At 38.7% G+C, this 25,422-nt stretch overlaps 1 protein-coding gene across 5 annotated transcripts in view; it reads left to right on the top strand.

The window, feature by feature from the left end:
* ARHGEF10 (Rho guanine nucleotide exchange factor 10) overlaps positions 1–25,422 on the top strand; it is a 112,744-nt gene that overhangs the window by 14,776 nt on the left and 72,546 nt on the right. For 4 of the 5 annotated variants that reach the window (XM_071741777.1, XM_071741775.1, XM_071741776.1 and 1 more), the window contains exons 2-8: positions 1,109–1,185; positions 16,702–16,872; positions 18,170–18,454; positions 19,506–19,572; positions 20,672–20,751; positions 21,215–21,271; positions 24,879–25,042. In XM_071741777.1, the coding sequence (XP_071597878.1) occupies positions 1,149–1,185; positions 16,702–16,872; positions 18,170–18,454; positions 19,506–19,572; positions 20,672–20,751; positions 21,215–21,271; positions 24,879–25,042 (861 nt within the window). In that variant the 5' untranslated portion in view covers positions 1,109–1,148. The remainder of the gene's footprint in view (positions 1–1,108; positions 1,186–16,701; positions 16,873–18,169; positions 18,455–19,505; positions 19,573–20,671; positions 20,752–21,214; positions 21,272–24,878; positions 25,043–25,422) is intronic. The other variant, XM_071741774.1, reaches the window with a different exon arrangement.

The following is a 25,422-nucleotide window of genomic DNA, read 5'->3' as shown; positions in this document are numbered from 1 at the left end:
GGCAGTTGATTTGATCTCTGTATCCTGATTAATTTAGTTTATTATTTCTCCACTATAGCTTGATTTTCACTGTCTTGTTCAGCTTACTCATTTCATATTTCTGCTGTGGAGACTTTCCAAGGGCATGAGCTGTTTTGTCTGCATTTGAATGCAGAAACAGGAGCTTCTTCAGATTAACATCTATGGTCTACTCCAGAATAGGACAGAAAATTTAGTATTTTTTTTTTCCACTGTCCTGTGTGCTTTTGGAAACTTACTTTTCCTCTTCAGCCTTGTTCTGGAATCTCTTTTTGATATGCTGTCTCTTGAGTTACGGTGAAAATGTGTTTGGGGCAGAGTGTGTTGCTGAGGACAGCGTGTCCAGTTTGACCTTCCAGATGATACTGGAATATCTCAATTGAGTACTGTTGTGGGGGAGGAAGGAAAATTTCTCTGTGGGTTCTGAGCTTTGCTCTCTCTCTGTGTATTTGGGACCCAAGTACAGGAATGCTTTGTAGTTTTATTCTTTTCCTTAAAGCATGAGACCTACAGCATTTGAGGAGAGGAAAAAGAAAAGTGTTTGGGAGACTGCTCATTATTACTTCACTCTCCTCAGAAATGGAAATAAATGGACTCAAAGGGAGGTTTTAGGATTGGAGAAAAAAAAAACACCAAAAAAACCAACTGTCCATAAAGTGTACAGTTAAAATTTGTGAGACTGCCAAATGGAGAAAAGCATCATCCAAACTCATGAGCTTCCTAGGGTTTTTTCCCCCTCTCCTTCATGAAGATTTTGTAACAGAATATGTACTCCAAAAAGGCATTTAAATAGCATGTTTTAGTAATCTGTTTGTGATTGTCACAATGGGAGCTGCAGAGTACCAAATAGTTTTAAAACTTCATCTTTCTTCAGCTGGATTATTGAGATCATTACAAGAACTGCCTCCAATACTGAGGGCTGTGTACATAAAAATTTGGACCAAATGTATTTTGAAGCAAGAAGCCAGACAGATTTCCTCTCTTCCATAATGGTGTTAGCTAATAGGTATGAGTTTGGCCAAATTGAAAAGGAGTGTCTCAGTATTTGGAAATTATGTTCTACAAAACATGTTCCCTTTATTTTTTGCAGGGTTTTTTCAATCTGCTAAAGGCACAGTGGATACGCTAGGATGGACGCAGAGGAATTCCCTCCCCCACCACCAGAAGGTAATTTAAATAGTTCAAGGTTCACATCCGATTTTGTTGTTAAAGCTTGATTATATTTCCAAAAGTTATTTACGCTCACCAACAGTCCCTTTTCCCTATATCATCTCAGGATTTGGCCCCAGTGGCATTTTGCTGAAACATGAGCTCCTGTCATCTACCTTGTCTTGTTCTTGGACCTTGCTTGCTCATGTTTCAGGAGCATGATGGAGAGAAAGCTGGGAGCAATTGGTCCTTTCAGTCCAAATCTGCAAATACCTGTTTTCTAAGGCAATATTGTGTAGACTGTATTGTCACAGCATTATGTGCTTTGGGAGCCTGAAGTGTTCATGCACATGGTAGAGAAAAAACAAGTGAAGCCTGTGGCATAGGTAGGATATCAAATGCCTGGATAGGTTGGGCATCTGAATTGAGAAGACAAAAGTGGGTGAGTTGTTCTCCTTCATCTGTAGCTGAAGGACCTTCTTGACATTCTTCTTATGCTGCAGCTTTCTAGCTTGAATGCATTCCCATGGCTAGTAGAGGGGAAGCATGCACAAGGTGAACCTCTGTGTGGTCAGAGTACAGAAGTTTATGAAAGAGTATTTTGTATACTGGACTATGGCACTGGTTCTTTAAAGTTAGCATTTGGTGCACCTTGCCTGCTCTATGTTGGTAGCTTATGGCCACTTGTATATCCATGTTCTAGAGAGCATAAGGACAGGATGTACAAAGACACTGTGTTACTGCCTTCTGCATTTCTGTTCTCTGCTTATAAGACATCTTACTTAGCGTTCAAACAGCTTATACCTATATGAAAGCATTTAAGTAAGAAAAATGATTTATCTTAGTTTTGTTCAGCCATAACTCGTTAGGAATTTGAGAATTGCCACCCAAGATAAAAACTGCTTTCTCTCTAACTTAGACACTGCCACAGGTAGAGGTCTGTTACGAGGTACTACCTAGGAAATTTCGAACGTAAAAGAAGCAGAAAGGTGTCAGCTTTTAATGGGTTAGATTTCGGGCTAGCATTGTTGGCAGTTGTATTTATGCTATGAGGTATTACAGAGGTTACTGTTGGCAAAAATGTTTTTTTCTGTCCTTGTCTTAATCCATGTGGCCAGGACCCAGCTTTTAGCTCTGTTTTGTTTAGTGACAGTTACTGTGAAACTGTCTCTGTTGGATAATCCACCTCCAAAGCAAATTAGTGTTTTGGGGTAAGAGTCATCCCTTATGAATCACTATTTCCATTCGAGCAGGGACTGCAGGTTTTCAAAGACAGCTGATTGCAGCTACACACTTTGTGCAACATGTCAGTATGTGGGATACTCTGACAAAAAAATCAGAGTTGAAGTAGTTCAGTATTAGTAGTTCCAGAATTCAGGTTTTTTTCTCTACAAAGCTCTTTGTGTCACACAGAGCTGTAGGTATTGCTTCCTTATTTTCTTTCAAACATGTCACTCCTTAATAGGCTGGGATTAGGTTTATTCAGCATAAATTGAGATTTTGCTCCTCCCAATCTTGCATCAATGGAAGCTTTTATTGTCATTTTACAAAGCTGTGTCTGAAACAGTAGTTCAGACAAAGTAATTAGCTTATGGTGTTGGTCAAAGGTTGGACTGGATGATCTTGGAGATCTCTTCCAACCTAAAACATTCTGTGATTTTGTGAAATTATTGGGACTTAGGGTTTGTGGGTTTTATTTTGTTCTGTTTGGTTGGTTTTTGTTTTGTTTTGTTTTGTTTGTTTATTTGTTGGGGCTTTTTTTGTACTTTTTGTATCATTGTTAACTCTCTTAAAAAAAGCACAGGAATAAAAGGAATGTCAGTGAAGATAAATTTTAGTGATTATGCTAAATTACTCTATAGTTAGGTTTCTAGATAATTCTCATGACCAGTCTGCAGGTGGAAAATAAATGAGAATTTTTGGCCCAAGTACAGCTACAATACACGTAACAAAGGAAGGAAACTTCCAGGATTTTGTTGTAATGGTTGAGAGGTTTTTTTGGCATGCATATACACTGGCCACTCATGTTGTCTGCTGAGAAGGCATGAGCAGCACCTGGCAGTGCCTTCAAACTGTGGGCACATTGCATTGCTCAGTTGATGTGGCTTGTACTGAGCATGAGGCTCCCACTGTGTGCGGGGTGTAGGACCCCTTGATACATCATTAAAAAATAATTTTAGCTCTAGCAGCCCTAAACTGGGACCCCAGATGAAATCACTTTTTTTTTTTTTTAATGCTTGTTACATTATGGAAATTTTTTCTACCAAATGTAGCTGTAATATTGAAAGCCACATGGATTCCTTTCCACTTACAGATGGCTACCTTGCACTATAAATCTCAATTTGTTTCTCTCCTCAAGTAGGTTTTCTATTTTTTTGTTAAATCCTAATGTACACAAAGTGGAAAAATATTGCCAAGCCTGCATCTTTGTCATTGGGATGTTGTGAGAATGTATTTGAAAGCTATGCAATTAATGTTAAATAATTCCTTCTCATTAGCAATAACCATCTGAATCTCTGCCTTGTTTAAGTTAAGGTACAGTGAAGGTCGATAGCAGTTTCTTCTGCCACTTCTTGATGGGGAAAAGCTCCATGCAATAAAAGAATGGAAGATAACTCGTTTTTATTTATTTCCTTTATTATGGTTATGCAACACATCTGCTCATAGCTGTTTGGACATATCATTCATGCATTGTTAATTTGTCAGTGACAGGTCTGTGCTTGTTATTTGTCTTACCTCAGAGGAAATTCAAATGCTGAGGAACTTCAGAAAAATTAATGCCTGTATGCTTCCTCCTCCAGACAGCTTTAAAAAGAGATTTTTCTTTTCGCCATGAGAAAAATTCTGTAATATATTTCTCTGTATATTTTGAATGAGTGTGTGTGTTAGCAGACAGGGAGCAGTTAGAGGGGTGTGGATGTAAGGGCTTCCTTGGCTAAGAACATAGTCCAAAAAACTGTTTCCAAAATTGACACTTGAGATGATAGTACTAGCTCGTTTTCCCTTCTTTAGTGTTCTTTGCATACGAGATTATGTGCAAAGTGCTGCTATTTAAGATTTCATAAAGAAATTCTGTAGCTCTTTTGTGAAATCAAATAGAGGATTATTCTTGTTCTTTTTATCAACAAAATTGTAATCCTTTTTTGAAAAGCCAAATGAAAATGGCAAATTTTGTCATGGCTGTAAGTTATAATTATGGTTTTAATTGGTTGCTGTAGTAAAGCGTCCTTAACTAAACCCATTTAGACAAGAAAAGGATATGGTGTGAACTGCAGACTGTGGAGGAATTAAAAAGCTGATAATTCTGAGAATCAGAAGCCCTGCCAGGGTTTTCCTGTGGAGATGTCATATTCACCCTCACCAGCCTAGGACTGGAGATTTGATGTTCAATGATTACTGATTAATGGTGTTTACAAGCGGTAGCCTGTGCTTGTTATTACTTATTAGAAGGTGTAGCCTCTGGCTGTTTTTCATTACTTGAGAAACTTGTGAAGTGGAAGTCCTTTTCTTTAAGTGTTTATTGCAGCCTGTTTCAAAAGGAAAACCACCTTTGTTTACTAGTAGGATGAATACCTAGCAAACAGCCTCCTGCCCAAGGAAAGCTGGGTGAGGATGTGCTTTCCATGTTGAATAGGATTCTGGTTTTGCGTAGGCACCTCTGAATATGTCTCTCTCACTGTTTCTGGTACATGGCAATATACCTCTCATGATTTTTCTGTGTGAAAACTATTGGAAAATACTAGGTGTGTTTCTTCTCATTGAGTATACTTACCAACAATTCATCCCAACTTCCCTACACTGAGTTGGCTTATACAAAAGTTGTAATACCTACAGTAAGCTCTAAGCTCTATTTTATAATAATTGAGTTTGTCAGGGTAGGTTAATATATGATGAGATCTGGAGTATAACAGCATCACATGCAGTTCTTAAATCGTGAACAGATGGTAAGTTTTGTTTTGTATTTATAGGAAACTAACGTATTAGTTATAACAAAATTTTTAAATGAAATACTGACATTTCAGTGTTCATACAAGGACATTGTGAGAATGACTTTGGAAGCGTAGTCTTTGTGTTGCTGCCAAATACTCTTACTACCTGAGAGAGAATCACTTGTAACTTCTTCTAATGGGAAGCATGAAGAGCCCTTAAAGAACAGATGCCGGTGAAGAGCTGAATGTTCACTCATCTACACCACTGTCCCCAGTACCTTGGGTAAAACTAGGTGAGAAGCCTTGTTCTGCTGAAGTTTGGGATCTAAGTTGCTCTTCAATGGGATGAAATTTGTGTTTTTTAAACTTAAAACAGGCTGAGGATTTCTCCTAGACATTGAACTTAAAAGCATTTTATATGCTTCTTTCTATAAATCATCAGCTCTCTAGGTTTGTGAGTGAGATATTTCTTTGATCCTCATGTGGGGAGACAAAGGGCAAGGAATTAAATATGGATATCCTTTATGTGATTGAGTGCTATAATTGGGTTTCTCTGTGGTTATTTTTTTTTCAGTTGCCTGCCAGGGCTGGAACACTAAAATAAGTCATAATTCCTCTGTCCCTCAGAAGGAAGTTTGGCTTGAGTCTGAGGGTGAATGTGAAGCAGGAACAACTATATTCTCATAAAAATTGGGATGACTTTACATAGTCTAACAAAAAAACTCCAGAAAAATGTTTGATTAAGCCTAGTAGGGAACTGCTGGACAGCTGCTGTGCTTCACTTTTGAGACAATTGTATTTCTCTGCTAGGGGAACTGCTTTTTATTCTGTGTGCTATGTATATGTCTTTCAGATTATTTACTTGCATTTTTGGGTAGTTTAGTGAATGTTTTCCTAGTTTATTTAGATTTAAACTTCTTTAAAAAGCTAGTTTTGTAACTGAGAAAAGGAGCAGTTAAATTTGGGTTTTTATAATAAGCACTTGTATGCTTAGAGATTATTTTGTGGAAGTGAAAAACACTGAGAGGACATGAGATTGTATTTTGGACTAAAGTTAAATAAAAAGATGTTTTGTATTATGGTTGGGGAATTAAAATAAGAACACTGCTTACATTAAGTTGCAGCTATAAAGCAGTTGGTCTTGGGCTAAATGGCATTGTTTGTTAGATATCTATTTTCAGCACACAGACAATTACAAATGACAGTAAAACAGGACCCAAGGTTTCAGAAGAATGAGAACAGAATATGAATTGTAGTTATGAATGGTGCCTTGTTTCTGAAGCTGGCAGTAGCTCGCTGTTGTCTGACATCCCATCTGTAACAGAACAATTTATTTATTTCTAAAGATCACATTTTTCTCAGTAAATAAAGGAAAATGCATTGTTTAAGGTAAGGATCAATTATTTTGTGTGACAGTCCAGACAAGCTGTGTAACAAAGAGCAACAAGAGCATTCCCACTGCAAAAATGCAGATACTGTGCCACATGTCACTCCTAATTGTGGGTTGGTTGGGTTTTTTTTTCTGGCCAAGTGTATTTGAGTGTTGGGAAAAGCAAAAAATAGAGTATAGGTTAATTAAAGACAAACATATTGTAAAGGAATTAGTACTGATTTTTTTGGATTCTTGCAATGAATATTTGTGTAAGCTAAGTGCTGAAATTTTAATTTCAAACAGTGACGCAATATATAAAGAGTGCTGTAAATTATTTTTGCTTTCCTTCTTTTGCCCTTTTTATCACTTGTGTCTAGTATTAACTGGCTAGGATAAATTGCTGGCAGATAACTGAAGGATTCTCGGGGTGTAGATGTTTTAAATTAATTTCACTGAGCTCAGTAAGTATTCACTAACCATGCCTAGAGCCTCTGTAATGATTCTGCTCTAGAGTTTGTAGAGAGAGAAACTTTTTAAAATACTTTTTTATAATATTTGTCTTGTGCATTAGCATGGGTAAAAACTTGTTTGCATTATGATAAGTTAAATAAAGTGCCTGAATTACTGAACATTTATTAGCTGTTGCTTGATTTTGTCACAGAGAGGAGCTGAAACTATGCCTAGCATTCTGAGGAAAACATACTTGATAATGAAGTGGGTGTGTGAGTGGATCATGGTCTGCTTAAGAAGACTCTTCATGTTGGAAGAAATTCCTTCCTGACTTCCATGCAGACTGACTGAAGCTCTGAATCATGAACTTTGGTTGTGTGGGTTGTCTTCAGCCAGTGCTGTGGCCGAAGCAGGGCTTCCCTTCCCTTCCCCTTCCCTTCCCCTCCATGGCTAATGAAAGGAGGTGATGAGAAGGACCCTGAGGCTGATGGACTGCAAAGTCCCAAGGAAACACCACTGTTGCCCAGCTCAAGCCAGTGTCCAGAGAGGTGATAGCATTTCTGTCAGAAGCTGTGTTTAAAAGGCTATTGTAAAATAGGATTTTAGAGAGTTCAGTTAGTAAGAAATACTTGATGTAGGATCAACTTTTTTCATGAGTTTGCTTTATTTCCACAGCTATGCTTTTTTGAGCTATAACATCACCTAGTAAGATAATTAAAACAATAATTAGAATAATTGCTAAATAAGAGGGTGCTGTAAAACTCTGCCTGTTAGATGCTATGATAATGCATTTGTCAATTTTTTGCAGATATTAAACTTGGTTTACAAGTCAGTCTTTCTGTATAGTGCTCTTTTGGCTGGACAAAGGGGTAACAACAGAAATGAGGAGATGAAAAATCATCTGAAATCCAAATTATTTCAAGTATTGACCACAGGACAGAGCCATTCTGTTCTAGTAGTAGTAAAAAGATGCTATAAGTTGCTGTGAAAGTTGATTTCTAGTTTGTCTTCTTGTTCCAAATGCTCTGAGGAGGAAACAAATAGCTAAATCTAGGTTCACAGAATCACAAAATCACAGAAAGTCAGGGGTTAGAAGGGACCTCAAAAGATCATGGAGTCCAACCCCCCTGCCAGAGCTGGGTTACCTACAACAGGTCACGCAGGAATGTGTCCAGGTGGGCTTTGAATGTCTCCAGGGAAGGAGACTCCACAACCTCTCTGGGCAGCCTGTGCAGCTCTGTCACCCTCACAGTGAAAAAATTTTTCCTCATGTTTATATGGAACCTCCTATGCTCAAGTTTATATCCATTGCCTCTTGTCCTATCATTGGGCATAATTGAGCAGAGCCTGGCACCAGAACATCCTCCTGGCTCTCTCCCTTTACATATTTATAAACATTCATGAGGTCACCCTTCACACTCCTCTTCTCCAAGCTGAAGAGACCCAGCTCCATCAGTCTTTCTTCTTAAGGGAGATGTTCTGCTCCCTTAATCATCTTGGAGGGTCATCTCTTAGAGGTTACTTTTAAGTGTGTGAACAGGTTGCACACAGTGCTCTATGACTGTCAGATGGAGTTACTGTTGTTGAAGAAAAAAGAAATCTGTGTCACTGTGTCCAAAAAGATGAATTGTTCCCTGGAGCTGTGTGCATCTCCTGATCCCTGCTGGGGCATTACTACAGAAAATGTCTGAGCACAGGAATGCCTCTGATGCTGCAAAGGAAGTCAGATGCTTTTGTGTGTTCAAAGTGCTGCTTTTGGAAGTGCCAGTGAGCACCTCAGTTTTGACATTACTAGATAAAGGGTTATGCAGCCTGGACCAGTGGTCCTGAACTTTGACGTTCTGTTGCCTAAGTCATCTGAAAGTTTAGTCTTGAAGTATTCCAAATTTATCCAACTTCATATGCAAAATATGTCAGCCTGATGGAAAGTTGTTGGCAGACGTGATCCAAGGCCTGAGGTACTAAAGCTTTTGCTTTAGAGGGATTTCTGCTCTTTTTGGTATGTTACACATTTTATATACCTGAACTGCATGTTGTTTTTCTGTAGAAGTGGAATCTCATGCTGCCTGTTTTCAGCCTCCAGCATCCCTTTCTGCCACTTTCTGCTTTAAGGAACTCCCAATTACTCTTCCAGTCCTTGCAGTCCAAGGTATTGTCAGATGGTACAGCAGTTTCATGTTGTTAATTAGAATTAAGCAGACTGTACTAGAGAAATGCATATTCCTCAAGCCATTAAACAGTAACTGCCTTGATATAAAATGTAATTGTTTGGAAAACTAGACATTAATAGATGATAGCTGCTAGGAAAAAAGAGGTGAAGAAATAAAGAATAAGCCAGACTGCTCTCATTGCTGGAAATTTCCTTGAAAATGGTTATTTCTCACAAATATATCAACTGTATGTTCATAACTGCATTTCTTAAAACAGTTTCCTTTTCCTGTTTCCTTCTCATGACACTTTCATCCTATGGTTAGCCAACATGGTCCATCCCTGCAGTGCCAGAGCTGGATACTACATTTTCCCTATGAGCTTGTACTCCTTCTGGTGTTTGATTTCTGTTTTATTAAAGCTCCCTGTTTTCCCCATTCCTTGCATGGACTGTCCCTGTGTCAGGATGTTGAAGGAGGGTTCAGCCGAGCACGGTAGCTGAGTCTCAGCTTGGCTGTGGAGCCATCATCAGCACCCACCTCTACCAAGAGACAGGTCAGACAGCAAGGGAACTTGTGTGTTTTTACTGCTGTACTTCATGTTAGGTGCCTGGTGGGATTTATATTAATTCAAACTGTTAACCTTGATACTATTAACTCTGAAGTCTATTAGTGTTGCTTTAGTAGTGATGGAAAGCTTGTAGCCTTTAATGTGGATAGATATTCTACGGTGTATCTAGGACCATGCAGTTTTCATAGTGGCTGTGTACACTTTCTGTACAGCACCTCCTTTTGCAGACTTCATTTGCTTTATCAGCAACATCTTTGGGTGAAATTTTAATCTACTCCTATGGTTCTGAGGTGGAAAAGACACATTACTCCAGGGACTAGGCTTGGTCTATGTTTGTGACTGACAGGCAGTACTAGTGTCACTGTCAAGCCACATATGAAGGCATTTAAAGTAAATGGTCACAAAATGCTAGTTGTACATAGCAGCCTTTCTGATTATACCACAGCCAGTACCAAAAAGCATCCTGTGGATTTTGAAGAGTACAGGTTTTGCTGTCACTACTCTTTGAACAGCCTAGTTCACGTCTAATGTTTTTATTTTTTACTTTTTTTTTAATTCTTTTAATTTTTAGATGACTTTAAGCTTTATTTTTAGCACTGTAAATGGTTTGTAAGGTTCGATGTCTTTGGTATTTGTAAATCTTTCCTAACATCCACACATCTGGGTTTTGTTTCAAGAAATAAAATTCTTTAGTATTCAGCATGCTGCTTTTAGCAGCATCTCTCTGAAACTTGACCAGGGAGATTCATCCTTCTTTTGACTTATATTTGGAGTTTGTTTGTTTGTTTTATCCAGAAGAATAACATCTGTTGTCCATGCTTGACAACATAATTAGTGTGTAATGTGTGTATTTATGAAATACTAAAGAGGTGGTTTTTACTTATTTCTTCATTGTTCATTTGCAGGGAGACCCTTTTAATTTAATGGTGGTTTTGCTTTTGTTTTCATCACTGGAAACACTTTTTTGCATGGATGTGTGTGCTGTTTAGTTTTGCTGGGGTTTTTTAGTAACTGTTTTCCACAGGGCCTTGCAAGGCTGAGGCTGGGTCAGGCTTTGGCTGTGTCATGAGCAGGACCCAGGCAGCGCCAGCTCAGTGCAGCTGCCAGGGAAAGGGGAGTGAAAGTCCTTGGCTCCAATCTCCTTCCCATGGGAAGGAATGCCTCACCCCTGCATTTCTGCCTACACAGTTTGGTGTCAGACTTTTCATTTTCGAAAGGTTTACCAGTTGGCTAAATCAGGGACTTTGACAGGGGCAAGTGTTTCCTAGCACAAGGGTCCCCTTCTGGCAAATGCCAAACCTCTGCTGTGAAATTGCACCTGAAATAAAAAGTGAACAACTCGAGAGCCCCCTTCATTGTGCAGCACAGTCAGCATGGGATGTTTGGACCCAAATGGATAGTTTCATAAAAGTAATGACAATGTTAAAAATTCCGTTATTTTCTGATATCTGCACACTTCCACTTCTTATTTCTTGTTTGTGTCTTGTATACTTATGTAAGGAGCTGGGCAGACTTTAAAAACTCATCTAAATTATTCAACTTTATAATATAAAAAAAAAATTTCTGAGATAGTTTGTACTGGAAGTTTTGTGTATTTCAAGATACTCAAGCATTTATAGGAAGTTAAAACAGGGAATTTAGATTGAAAGAAGATAGGTCTATGCAGTTTCAAGTAATTCTGTAATCCAAAATACATTTAAAAAAAGAAAAATGTTTTAAAATTGCACATTGGAATAAGAACAAGCAACTCTTGCCAGCTCCTTAAGTTCAGTTGTGCTAATATTTTCTCACTAAATAATAGTTAGATGTTTTCCGTCTGAAGCATTGTCCACTTACTTTCTTCACTGGTCACTGTAAGTTGATGACACAGCAGAAGTAAGTAAAAATATTTATCAATTTATCATGCAGAAAAAAAAGAAAGCTTAGCATTCAGTGAATATATAAGATAAAATACTCTCTAGAGCCCACCCCCACCCAAAAACCCCCAACCAACCAAAAAAGAAAAATCCAAAATAAAATTAATGTATTGAAAGAAAAGTGACTGTTAGAAAGGAAGAACAGTTTTCCCTTCTGAGAATATATATATTTATCATGTCTTATGTTATACATGTCCTTATAAAATTCTTTTTCATGGAGTCTTTCAAATATAATGCATATATTTCCTCTTTTTTTCCATAGTTCCCTGCTAACTAATTAAAAATAAAATATATAATAAAAATAGGACTACAAGTGATTGCAAGGATGACAGTCCTAATTATCCAGAAGCCTTACTTGCATTTCTAAATGTATTTTTCATGCCTTAGAACATAACAGAAAATCCTTGTATTTCTTGATGGCAGTGTCTGTTTATGTCCAGTGCTTCCAGGTTTGTTGCTATCATGCTCCAGACTGTGGATTCTGTGGATTCTTAGGATTCTGTTTCTTTTTTCCTTTATCATGGCTTTCCATGGAAGAGGCAGCTTAATTCTTCAAGATCATCTCTGACTTAACACAATTGTAAGTGAAGGACAGAGTTTGGGGTGCTTTTTTTTCTGTATGTTTGCACTGATTCAAAGTGCACTTGATAGAAAGTGCAGAGCTATTTTATCATCCCTGTCTATAACATAAAGTGCTGAAGAAAACTATTAATGCAGGTTCCCTAGCTTAATCTCAGCTTTAAAATTGACATCACTCTCAAACATGTAACTCTTCAGCTGTATTACATTGAACTGTAAATAGTTTAAGGAAAATGAATGGGAAAGTAGCTGGTGCCAAGAATGCATTGCAATTGGCAGAGCAATCAAAAATTGTTAAAATTTGCTTATGGCCCAGCAGGTTTCTGTAAACACAGCCTAAGATAGCTTGTTTTTGAAGTCAGCTTAAGAAAATCATGTCACCAAATAACATGCCACAGAAATAAGTCTAGAATCTGTGTTGTGCTAATAATTGTGAGAGCGTAAGTTGCTTTTTCTAATCCTGAATTTTTATTTTACACTTAATTTAAGGCAACTTTCTTTTATATCAGAATTTTTTTTTCATGCTTTAAAAATATAAATCAAAACTTTTAGAAATGCAAGAATTTCCCTGAAGCATTGACAAAGGAAATAATGCAGAATGGTATTGACATAATTGAAAAATTTAGTTGGTAATTATATTCTCATTGCTCTGTTTTGGCATGCTTAATGCTAAGGTTTTGAGTAGTGGTGGAAGGGCAAACTGGATTTTTCAAAACTAATTATTTGAGGTAATTCCAAACAGACTCTGTAATGCTAAGAACTTTGGGATTATTAATTTTGGGAAAAAAAAAAAGGCATTTTAAAATTATGCGAATAATAATTTTTAAAAAAGTGTAGTTGACCTCTGTTATTTAGGGGGCAGGTGTGCCTTTGGAAATCCCCCCCTCACTCCCACAGTTTTTCTCTGCAAGCACAGTTGCCAGGAAAAGGACTTTTTCATTTCATCCTTTCTCTTTAAATTTAGACAGCTGGCAAAACTGAGACTTTCTTCATGAGCATGGAATTTTGCAAGATCTGTCCTGCATTTCTGTAGCCAGGTTCAGCCCAAGTGTAGCTGTGCTGTGTGTCTTTCTGAGTTACTGTTTTGCTTTCCAAATGCTTTTGTGTGTGTTGTTTTGGCAAAACACAAACGACTGTTGAAAAAGTACATATGTGCATAGTTGTTCAAGATATCTTTTTTTTGTATGACATAATCTGCATTTATCTGCACTGGTGAGCAGCTCTTCAGCTGAAGCAGAAAGCTTCTCACTCTCCCTTTATTTTTGTCTTTAAAATGCTTCTTTCATCAAATGAAATAGTACGACATTGAGATTAAGATCTTAAAGAAGAATATTTTTAAGTATGAGACTGAATGGATCAGTAAATTTAGAGGGTTAAATTTTATCTTAATACCTGCAGAATTAAGCAAATGCAGAAGTGGTGAAAAGCTGAACCACAGTTTTCAAACTTTTTAAAGTGAGGATATTTGTCTCCAGTCTGCCCTTTGTAAAGAACATGTGGTCCAAAAAGAAATTTCTCTTTTCTTGGTCTGTTTTGTAATCTTAAACCACCATCCCATCAGTGGTGGGATCTAGGGGATCTTTCTAGGTTACAGTGTCCCTTTACAGGTTTCTGTGCCTTGTTTATTTCTGATGCAAAATAAATGTTTCTGACTTAAAAAAAAAACAGGGCAGTATTAACAGCCATAACAACAACAAAAAAATGTGGCACCTTATTTTTTAGTTTTTTTTTTTTTTTTTCCGCAAGAGTTGAGAAAACAAATTCCTATGTTCAGATTTCTTCCCACAGTTGTAAAATATGGGTTGGTTGTTTCTTTAGGGGGAGAAAGGGGAATTGTGCATTGTTCAACCAGGTTTTGCTTCTGGATCCTGATTCATTCCTTTTGCTTTTAGTGTCTCAAATTACCTTTTTTTTGCCAGTGGCAGGTCTTGTCTGTCTCTGACAAATGGCATTGCACTGGACTTGAGTGCCTGGGGAACCGCATCAGTGTAAATGTGCCAGAGTAGAGAGACTTACCAGGTACCTGATACCCAAGTTACTTTAAATGCCCCAAGGAAGCATCTGGATCCAGAAGCTCCCTAAAGTAGCAGCCACAAAACCTCAGAGGTGCCTGCTGCTCCTGCATCATTTCCTTGTGCAGTTGGAATGTTTCATCAGCATCCCCCATTTTTCTTTTGCTGATGTTTAGAACTGAGCTCTGGTGAGTAGGTGGGTTTGTGGCTTTCAGCTGAGCTCCTCTCCACCAAGGCCTCAAGTTTCTGGGTGGTCTAATAGTGCAGAAATGATTGACTCATAAGAGTAACCTCATCTTCCCTCACCTCCCACAGTATGAAGTGCAGGCAGCTACTTTATCATAGGATGGCTGGGGTTGGAAGGGACCTTAAAGATCATCTAATTCCAAGCCCCCTTGCATGGGCAGGGGCACCTCCCATGAAGTGGTTGCTGCTGTGGTTCACTCACACAGTACAGAGAGCAGTGTGCATACACAAGAAGTTGTGGTTCTCTGCCTGCTACCTGCTTGTGACTGCCATCAATTCATTAATCTTCCTAATCTGCCCCACTAACCAACATTTCACACACTGGTAATCTCAAAAAAACACTCTAATTAGTATTTCAAAGGGTTTTGTTTTCCAAATTTGAAGTATACAGATATACTGAAAACATAAAGAAACTGAAAACAAACAAACAAGCCAGAAATAAAACACCACCTCCACCTGCCTTTTCCTTCTTTTCCCCAGGACTGTCAAGCAGCAAGTAGTACAAAGTCTAGTCAGGAGGATGCCAAATAGGGGAGATTCCTGTGATTGTTTTGAACCATGTGGAAGAGCTCTGCAAGACTTTTTAATCTTTCAGGGGAAAAAAGTGTGGCTAATGGACAAAAGCAAAAGTGAAGAGCCTTAATCTGAAAGTCGACTTCTTACAGAAAGGTTTTAAAAAGCATCAAAATTAAACCAAATGTCCTGCTGCCTTAGCAATAAGCCATGACAATTAATGCAGAATAACCCCTTTTTTGGTCCTTACTATTTTTGCAATTAGTTCACTTTTTTTCCTCCAGAGAAGCTGCATGAAAGATCTTGTTATTTGTGGCTGTGATAAAATACGCTGGCTCAGCCTGCCTGAAGAAACAGAAGCCTTGGCAGGAATGCTGATTACCATGACAATCTAAGCAGTCTAGAGCTGTGGTTTGTGTGGGCTTTATCATAAAGATACAAAACGTGCCCTGGATAGTAGAAAAGCTGATAGTATCATCATGACTCAGGAGACCCAGTTGTCCTTGCAAGACTTTGTTTTTCAAATTTTGTTACTTGAGGGGGGGAGGGGGCACCCTATCAGCTTCATGTAAGGTTTTATAACATATTTGGGTATTTACAGATTTATCAGTTTTAGTATAAAATGCTGTATTTACATTGATTTTGTATAAGAACTTTAATACATTGTTGAACACCTATGTAAAACTTGGATATTGTTCATGGTTTTGAGGAAAAACTTGGGAAGAGGGTCTGCTGGGCAAAAAAATATCTACAAATTGCATTTCTACCTACCCCAAGGGGACCTCTGGTAAGAGTTTCTCCTCCAGAAGGTGGGAGAGTAGGAAAGGCAGGTGGAGGGAGGGAGGTGTAGGGGTGAAGCCCTTTTTTATTTGTGTAGCTTCAGTGAGGGCTTCTGGAAGCAGGGAGGAGGCTGGAGGATTTGGGCATCCCTCCCTGCAGCTGCTCTGGCTATCCCTCTGTGCAGTGTCTCTGACAGAAGGTTTGGATGCTGTGGACAGGCTTCTTTTGATGCTAACACACAGCAAAACCAGTGGTAGATAAGGCGGTGAGGGGTTTAAATCTTTGTGGGTTCTTGAGAATCCTGTGGGTAAGAAAAGCAGCATGGAGGGAAACTGCCTAGCACTTTTTCCTGCTCCCCAGCCCTGTTCATAGTGCCAAATTTGTGCTGCAAAGACAAAAATACTCCTCCTGTTCCCACTTCCTAGCTATATTAGGGTGTAATTATTCCAGCCATTTTTTCTTTAAAGGTAAGAACTGAAAGCTCAACCCCCCCTACCTTCAACAGAGAACACCTTACGTGTGGTAATGGGGCTATAAGGATATAAGGTTATAGGTTTAAAACTATCTCAGATTGGAGTAGGAAAACCAGTCTGCTGGTCTCCTGATGTGTGTGAAGTTACTATCTCTGGCATTTTGACACTGCTAAGAAAGAATAGACTTGAAAGTTTGAGTTAGAAAGCAAAAATTTGATGTTACAAAGTCTCAAAGTCCCTCTACAAAGAAATTGATCTGTGAACTTTTCTTGTTTAAAGAATCAGCAGTGTAAATGTTTTTCACTGAAAATGTTGTGGTTCATTATGAGAAAAGCAAGGGTTTTTACATTTTCAGTTTGCAATTGCTTTCCAACTAATTTCATTGTTTACACTAAAAAACTGAAGACATGTCAAGGAACTTTTGTTCTGTTCCAGTAACCTAAAAATCTAAGAGATCATTGTATAAGCTTCAATTGAAATGCGGAATATTTACTGTTTCCATTAAATCACTAAGAGCAAACCATCCAAATGCATCTTTCTGCACAGTTCTTCATCATGAACCAAAAGCCACAGGTATGAACGATGAAGAGGAGGATGAGGGAGAACAGTTTGACTTTGACAGTGGAGATGAAATACCAGAAGCAGACAGGCAAGCCCTTGTGCCACCTCCTCCTGATCCTGGAAACAGCACAGAGCACCAAGAGGCTAATGCCATAGGTAAGTCAGCCCATTGGGCTGTGCCTCCAGTAGGCTAAATAATCAAGACTGATTAAAGGTTACTTTTTTTTTTGACAGTGCAATAAAAATACTTTAAAAAAGAGGTTTCCATGGAAGTACCATAGAAGTGTTTTGAATATAGCTGCTAGTTACTCTCATGGTAGATATGACCAAGCAAGTGACTGTCAGTTTTCCCACCCAAGTGTGACATCCAAACCAAAGAATTGGTCTTAGTCATAATGCCATGCTACAGGAAAACCTTATGCCCTTGCCTCTCCAATGATGTGGATGGCTTGAAATAACCTCCTTTCACAGCTAAGCTTGCTGGTTGTTGATCTTAAGATCATGTGCAGAAAAATATGTGGAGTCTGAATGTATAAATTTAGTTCATAAACAGACGCCTTATCTTATTAAACCTTAAAACATTTGTTACAACACATGCAGATGTTACCAGTGCTGAGGTACAGTTTGGAAAGCACTGTTTTCTGCTCAAATGGGCAACAGCTGATTTTTCTGACTTTGACCCAATATTTGTAAGTGGAGTTACTGTGCTCGTGGCAATTAAAGACAGATAACTTCGGCTGACTATGCAGATTGACAACATGGAACTTAAACACCATCTTTCCCTGAAAATCTGTTGCTGACTCAACCTTTTGTGAAGTTGTACATGCAGCTCAAAAACTTCTGATCATCTGGGATACGACTGATTAGATTGCTTTAGAGGGGCCTTTGGTGCTGCTGTACTTCAGCTTATGTCAGGAAGTACCAAGAACTTCATGTATCAGAAAGTAATTTATTTTCAAGGATGAAAACTTGGAAGGTTATTTTCTTTCTGCCTTTCTTCACAGAGCATTTTCAGGACTGAAAAGTGTCCGTCCAGTGAACTTTTTCTCTCCTTGTGGCTATTCCTAAAATGTTTCTTGCATTAATAAGATGCAAATTCATCTTGAATCTGGATTTTAGCCTTCAGGGTTTAAGGCTGGCTTCAGGCACGATGAGGAAAAGAAGACCCTGGCTACATGTCAGCAATTCTTCTATTCAGGATTGACAATGCAGTTACTGTTTTTTTCCATAGGCATCCTTGTAACCCAGCTTGTTTTGCTGCTCTTGCATTCCTCAACTGTAAAATGGGGAGGTTAGCACTACTATTTAGGAATTTTATGAGTCACAAATTGTAAGCAGCTTGTATAGTAAGGGTCATGCCAGTGTTCAGGGTATTTGCAAAGAGCAATAATATGCAGCTTTAACAGGTATGAAGAATAAAACTTCATTCTTTTGTTTAATTTTTCAAATAAAGGGGCTGATAATTTAGAGAACCATGAGAAGCTGCGAGCATCAGAACCTGCTGCAGAAGGGACTCCGGCCAAAGTAAATCCCTACTCAGTCATAAATATTTCACCAGTCCAAGACAAGGATCCATCCTCATCACCAGAACCAAGTCCTCAAGATGAATGTTCAAACTTGTCCGGTGGATATTCTGTTCCTGTCCCCTGTGGCTATGCTGTGCCATCTAATTTACCTTTGATAGTGCCAGCGTACTCCAGTCCTGTCATAATACGCAGCATTTCTGTAGATGAAGAAGGTACTGTGTTTGCACCTTATGTATTTGAAGGGGAATCCTTGCTTAACTTCAGGCACCTATACTGCTTTGTAAATGCTCATATAGCACTCTGCCTGGACACCTCTGGCAGATTTTGTGTCAAAATAGAAAAAGAACTGTGCTCCAGTATGAATGAAAATGTCTTATCAGACCTGAAAGAAAAATGTCAATTTATTAAAGAAAAAAATATTTCTGATGGTTACCTTACTGAGATACCTAAGTAAAGATGTGTAAGAAAAAACAAATGTATGTTGTCACCCTTTAAGTTCATGATGCTTTACCTTTTTTTTTGCTGGCACTGTATTACAACATGTAGTACAAGGGAGAACTTCTGTCTTATCTTGCCATTAAGAATTATTAATGCTAATTCCCTTTCAATGCCATGAGAGAATTAAAGAGCCATAGTTTAGTGTTTAGGCCAAATGGTTTCTTCTTATGCTGTATCACCCTTTTGCTTTTCTATAGGCATGTCTGTTTGTTTATTTTCCAGTCTTTGTGGATTTAGAGTTGCTGTGGGATATTCTGCTTGGCAATTTGGTGAATTATGTTTCTTTACTGCAATTTTAAGACAGAAAAGGAAACCTGAAAGGGAAAGAACTATGGATTATTAGAGAAACAGGAACAATCCTCCATTTGGTAAAATTGACAGATTGATGTCAAGAGAGCAGGAGGAACAGAAAGGTCTCCATATCCTGCCTTTTTTTTTCTTAAATTTTTTTCTTAAATTTTGAAGATAATGTTTTTTAGCTAGGCAACTAGAGAAACTAGAGTTAAATGCAGCAGACATTTTAATTTCCTCTTAACAGGTCTTACATAAAATTTATGTGCCTCTGAATTCTTTCATTAGCAAAAATAGTGTAAAGAAACTTCCAAATTTTTAGATTTGTTTAAGAATACAGAACATTGAAAAACATAATTACTCATTGTCAGCGAGCTAGTAAAATCAGTTTCTTATGCTAAAATGTACCATTTGAGCAACACTGACATTTTCCTCCCAGAATTTTGCTGATGGTATCTTTTTTTTTCTACTTAGCAGGGACACAAACAGCAACTGAAGAATGTCCTTGTAATTCTGCAAACTTAGAGGAGCCTCAAAATAGGTGATTGCCAATTCAGCATGTTTTAATGATGTGTAAAACCTTAAGTCTTAAGAAGGCTTCCCTGTGATAAGTATTTTATTTTTCTTGTGTCATGCTTTTGATATTTGCTTGTTTTAATTTTTTCCAGTCCATAACTGGTTGCATACTAAAGTAGCACTGGTTGAAGTTTCATATGTGTAACTGTGAATGATGTTTTTGAAGGAACAGTGTTTAATTTTTATAAAGTCATAGCAATGTCAATTGGAACAGGCTGCTGGAGATCTTGTAGTCTCACCTGCTGATTTCAGTTGCCAATATGCTGAAAGATCAGCCATGGCCTTCGAAGCTGAGCCTCAAAAAACTCTTAGGATGGAGGTGCTGCAGCTTTCCTGGGTAGTCATCCCTGCTGTACTACCCTTTGGTGAATTTTTTTCTTCTAATTTACAAACCGAAACTTCCAATATGACCACTGCCCCTCGTGTATCATCGGGCACTGAAAAAGAACCAGCCCCCAAAACCCCAACACAAACACAAACCAAAAAGAAAAAACCCCAAACCAACTGCATCACCTCTGTATCTCTTTCAGATAGTTGTGCCTGCTTTTTGATGACCCCATAGCATCCTTTTCACTAGGCCAAATAAACTCCATGTCTTCCACCTCTTTCCTTGTAGTCCATGTACTTTAGTCCCCAACTTCAATTTCTCCACAGCTCTCTAGAAGGGGTGTGTGTTGGGAACCCAAAACTGGATGTGATGATGCAGGTTTAGCCGTGCCAGCACCAGCCTTGCCAAGCCCCAGAACACCTCTAGTCTTATTTACAGTGAAAGAGAAGCTCTCACTTTACTGCTTTCCAAGGGAGAGATTTCTGTGTTCTGGCAGAAGAATTCAAAAGCAAAATATTTTTGAGATTGAAGGGAAGTGTTTTCAGCTTCTTGACTGAAATTGTCAGATCGATACATAGATTATTTATGTTCTGATTACGTGGTGAAACATGAGTAATCAGCAGCCTCCAAGTGGGAACTGGAAGGCAGTAAGGTATTTAATAGCTGGTTTTCACAGTTATTTGAAAACAATGTGTTGTACTTTTTAATGCTTTTGTTTTATGGCTTTTTTTTAAAGTGAATGTAATGAGGCCAAGAGAGAGGATGATGCTCTGGCCAAGTGGGTTGCAGATCCTGCAAATACAGCATGGATGGAAAGTAAGTATTGGGAAACGCCAAGGTGCAGCTATAGAAGAATGGCAGCTTTAAGCTGACACACTTTGTGTTTATCAATATGCACATACATATTTTACAGGAATTTTCATGTGAACTTTTATTGTATTCAGGTATGTTCTGGAACAGAGTTATAGCATTTGAAACATTCAGCAATATAATCAAATTTTGTATTTTAGAATAACATTAACATTTGGTTTTCCGTAGAACTCCTTTTAGAGTCTGTGGAATCATTTGTCTCTGTCTTAAGGAAGTCATCAGGTACATGATGATACATGTACAGTGGAAATCAACTCAAGTTTAGAGTCTTGATCTGTGACTATATATGAAATTGTTCTTCTCATGCATTAATTAGCAAATACATCCTTGGAGCAGATGGGAGGGAAGGAATTGCAGGTGGAAGGAGGGGTTCTCATTATTTTTTTTTTTTTTTCTGTTTTGCTTTTAGACCCAGATGAAGTAATTTATGATGATGTGCCAAGAGAAAATTCAGATTCTGAAACAGGTTTGAGATCTTTGCAATACAGAGCCTGTTTAAAACAGTGTAATATGGAATTATGTGCCTGTATATTGAATAGATACATTAAGTACCTAAAATGTATGTAAATGAAATTAACATTGTGAAAGGCTTTATCTCAGCAGGTCTTCTGCACCTCTCTCTCAGAAGTTGAGTTTTACTGTATTCTGTAGATACTGTCCCAAATGCTTCAGTATTCTGTATAGTCGAGAATTACTGTGTTTAGTGTTGTAGCTATAGTGACCTAAATAAAGCAAGGTACGTAGGAAAAGGGTGGTTTAAATAGTGAAATAATGTATGGTAATGTATCATTGTCATGGTTATCTAAAGAGCTGTTCTGTTCTTAAAAGTCCCCCTTCAAATGCCAAGTACCTGATAGACAGGAGACTTAGAGCATTTATTTACCATCCAGGTTGTGACTCCATAGAAATGTTTTATTTCATCTTTGGAATGTTCCCATTCCTGACCTTGTTTGCAAGGGCCAGGATAGATCTTACAGATGCTGGAGCCAAGGATTTAAGCTTTACTGGGTATGCTGGAGCTGGGGTCAAGAAGTTTGTTTATAATTTTTGGTTGTGGTGAAGACTGTGCTTAAAGCTTGGTTGCTGCTAAATTATTTTGTGTTTGAGTGGATTAGCTTATTAGGAATTCTGCATGTATTTTTCATGGCTCTCAGAGGGTGTAGGTTTTGATACTAAAGGTGTCAATGATTCAAGGATAGGCTTAAGCATTCTTGTGTGAAACCCACATTTATCATTATTTATCCCACAGCATTCTGAGAAAGCTGGCAGCCCACAGCTTGGACAAGCGTACTCTGCACTGCGTTAGGAATTGGCTGGAGGGCCGGGCCCAGAGAGTGGTGCTGAACGGTGCTGCATCCAGTTGGCGGCCGGTCACCAGTGGTGTCCCCCAGGGATCAGTGCTGGGCCCAGTCCTGTTCAATATCTTCATTGACGACTTGGATGAGGGAATTGAGTCCATCATCAGCAAATTTGCAGATGACACCAAGCTGGGGGGGAGTGTGGATCAGCTGGAAGGCAGGAGGGCTCTGCAGAGGGACCTGGACAGACTGGAGAGTTGGGCTGATTCCAATGGGATGAGGTTCAACAAGGCCAAGTGCTGGGTCCTGCACTTTGGCCACAACAACCCCATGCAGCGCTACAGGCTGGGGACAGAGTGGTTGGAGAGCAGCCAGGCAGAAAGGGACCTTGGAGTTTGGATTGACAGGAAGCTGAACATGAGCCAGCAGTGTGCCCAGGTAGCCAAGAAGGCCAATGGCATCCTGGCCTGTATCAGGAACAGTGTCACCAGCAGGTCCAAGGAGGTGATTCTGCCCCTGTGCTCAGCCCTGGTGAGGCCTCACCTCTAGTACTGTGTCCAGTTCTGGGCCCCTCAGTTCAAGAAGGATATTGAGATCCTCGAACAGGTCCAAAGGAGGGCAACCAGGCTGGTGAAGGGACTCGAACACAGATCCTATGGGGAGAGGCTGAGGGAGCTGGGGCTGTTCAGCCTGGAGAAAAGGAGGCTCAGGGGAGACCTCATTGCTCTCTACAACTCCCTGAAAGGAGGTTGGAGCCAGGTGGGGGTTGGTCTCTTTTCCCAGGCAACTCTCAGTAAGACAAGAGGGCATGGTCTTAAATTGTGCCAGGGGAAGTTCAGATTGGATATTAGAAAGAATTTTTTCACGGAAAGGGTGATCAGACATTGGAACGGGCTGCCCAGGGAGGTAGTGGACTCTTCGTCCCTGGAGACATTTAAAGAGAGACTGGATGTGGCACTCAGTGCCATGGTCTAGTGACTGCAGCGGTAGTTAATCAAGGGTTGGACTCGATGATCTCTGAGGTCCCTTCCAACTCAGCCTATTCTATGATTCTATGATTCTATGATCTTTACAGCTGCTGCATTTTCATTTCTTGTCCTTAGTGTTCAGGCAAACTGTTTTACAGATTATTACTGAAGTGGTTTTTTTTCCATTAGTGTTTGAAAATGTTATGTTAAATTCATGACTTGAATGCTTTTATTACTGGAAGGTCCCTCAGTGTCCTGTACTGCTCAGGGCAGCAATATCTTTGTGCTGTGGCTGCTCAGTCAGGAAATGTGCACCAAAGCCAGGAGCCTGAGCTGGGGAGGGGTAGGACACAGAGCAAAGCTCTGCTAAGCATCTTGGTCAGAATTTTCAGCTTAGCCTAGAAGATATTAAGTAATATCTTGGCTTTCTGTTTGTCCCCAAAGACATTGAAAGTTTCAGAAAAAATAGTTGTGAAGGAAATTTCATCTTTGTACATTCGTGATCTTGGTATTTATACTTGAATATTTTATCAGGGAGATGCAACTGTTCAAAGAAATTGCAGTCAAAACTCAGTCTCCATTAGCACAGGGACAAGATATGTCCACCACATCACTGGCTGTTGCCTATCCTAATAGTGGCACTGCAAATGTTTGACTTTTATAAAACTCTTGACTTGGAATGATTTTCTTAAATTATTCATTGTGCTAGATTATCATTAAAATGTCTTCTTCAGTAAGTACATTTTAAGGACAATTTTGAAATGCATGGAGGTTTTAAAAAAAAACAAAAGTTTGATTCTTCCAAAGTAGAGGAGACTCCTCTGTGTTAATTCTAAAGAAATTAATGTTAATATTTATTTATTTTTTAACACTGGTCAAAATTTAGTTTTTAAGTCATAGAATCTGGAGTTTAAATGGTAAAATATGTTAACTTATCTTTCAGGGACCTGATTTTTCTCAGTTTAAGTAAAACTTCAATTTTGAAATGAAAGCACAACTTTTGTTGTTAATGGTAAATGAAGTTTTATAACCTCTGACAGTAGAGATCCCTGGCAGAAGTATCAACACTTCTCTACTTGTAGAGGCAAACGATGCTGCTTGTGTGTATGCCTGTTTCCTGGGAAGTAATAGGCACTAAAAATTTCCATTTTGTATTGAATCTGTACCAACGAAAAGACCTGTCTTTAACAGGTGATACTTTGGTTGGCCTTTGCAGTATAGCTTTTTGTATCTTGAAAAGGTTAGTACTTCAAGCTATTAGACTAAATTATAGGTAAGGTAGCCTTCAGATATGAGAAACTCCTAGTGACTGGTGCAGTTGAAATAATGAGGAATCCTAAAGTATCATTTTGTAATGTGTTTCTTGCTGCTTTGGTCAGATCTGTTTTGCTTGAAGTAGTGACGTTTCCATTTGACTCTTGCAGTGTTTTAGTATTGTCATTTGAGCTGATGATGATGTTCCTAGGGATACATGGGAAGCTTTCAAATGGAAGGATGCTTTTCCTGAGTGCAGATGTGTGTTCACAGCTACAGTTTGAACTTCCTTTGTATTTCTTCTTAGACGTGTTGTGGGATTTGAGGAAAAGAGTGTGGTTTGGGTAGGGCATGTTTTTAAACAAATTGTGGCATGTACCCATAAAAGTGTCTTCTTTCAGCACTCTGCTTCAACAAAGACAACCTACTTTGGCTGTTTGAATATTGGATTGAATGCCCATTTTAAAATATGCAAACAAAAGTTTGTACAGATCTTCATAGAACACCCTGAACAAGTCAGTGTAACGTTTAAAATTTTGTTTAATTCTTGTAGAGGAAATGATTTATGATGATGTTGAAAATGGTGATGATGGTGGAAACAGCTCACTGGAATATGGGTGGAGTTCAAGTGAGTTTGAAAGCTATGAAGAGCAGAGTGATTCTGAGGGTAAAAACGGAATTCCCAGCTCCTTTTTGCGAGGAAACCACAAGAGACATGTATGTATCTCACACTGCTAACAAGTCACTGAGACTATCTTGATTTCCAACACTTGCCTGCTTTGTCTGTATTTATTTACGGTCAATCTGGTTTCATATGCCTAAGAATCTTTTTAAAAGAAACATGAATCAATGTGGGAGTGACAGTCCATAACAAAATGTAACAGGGAAAAGATGAAAATATTAAACAGAAGCTCATTTAAAAAAAACAAGACTCAAATTAGATAAAATTAAAATTAATAATGAGATTATTTTTGCTTGTGGGCCGTTCCTCACCTTTTCTTCTTTTGCATCTGCTTGGATTAGTGTAAGTGGTAAATGAGTGTAGAAAATGTGAGGAACAAATGGGGGTAAGCCTGCCAAGACTTGAAGTTTTGGGT

This window comes from Heliangelus exortis, chromosome 3, assembly GCF_036169615.1.
Source record: "Heliangelus exortis chromosome 3, bHelExo1.hap1, whole genome shotgun sequence".
Classification (NCBI taxonomy): Eukaryota; Metazoa; Chordata; class Aves; order Apodiformes; family Trochilidae; genus Heliangelus; species Heliangelus exortis.
This window is presented reverse-complemented; position numbering and strand designations above follow the sequence as displayed.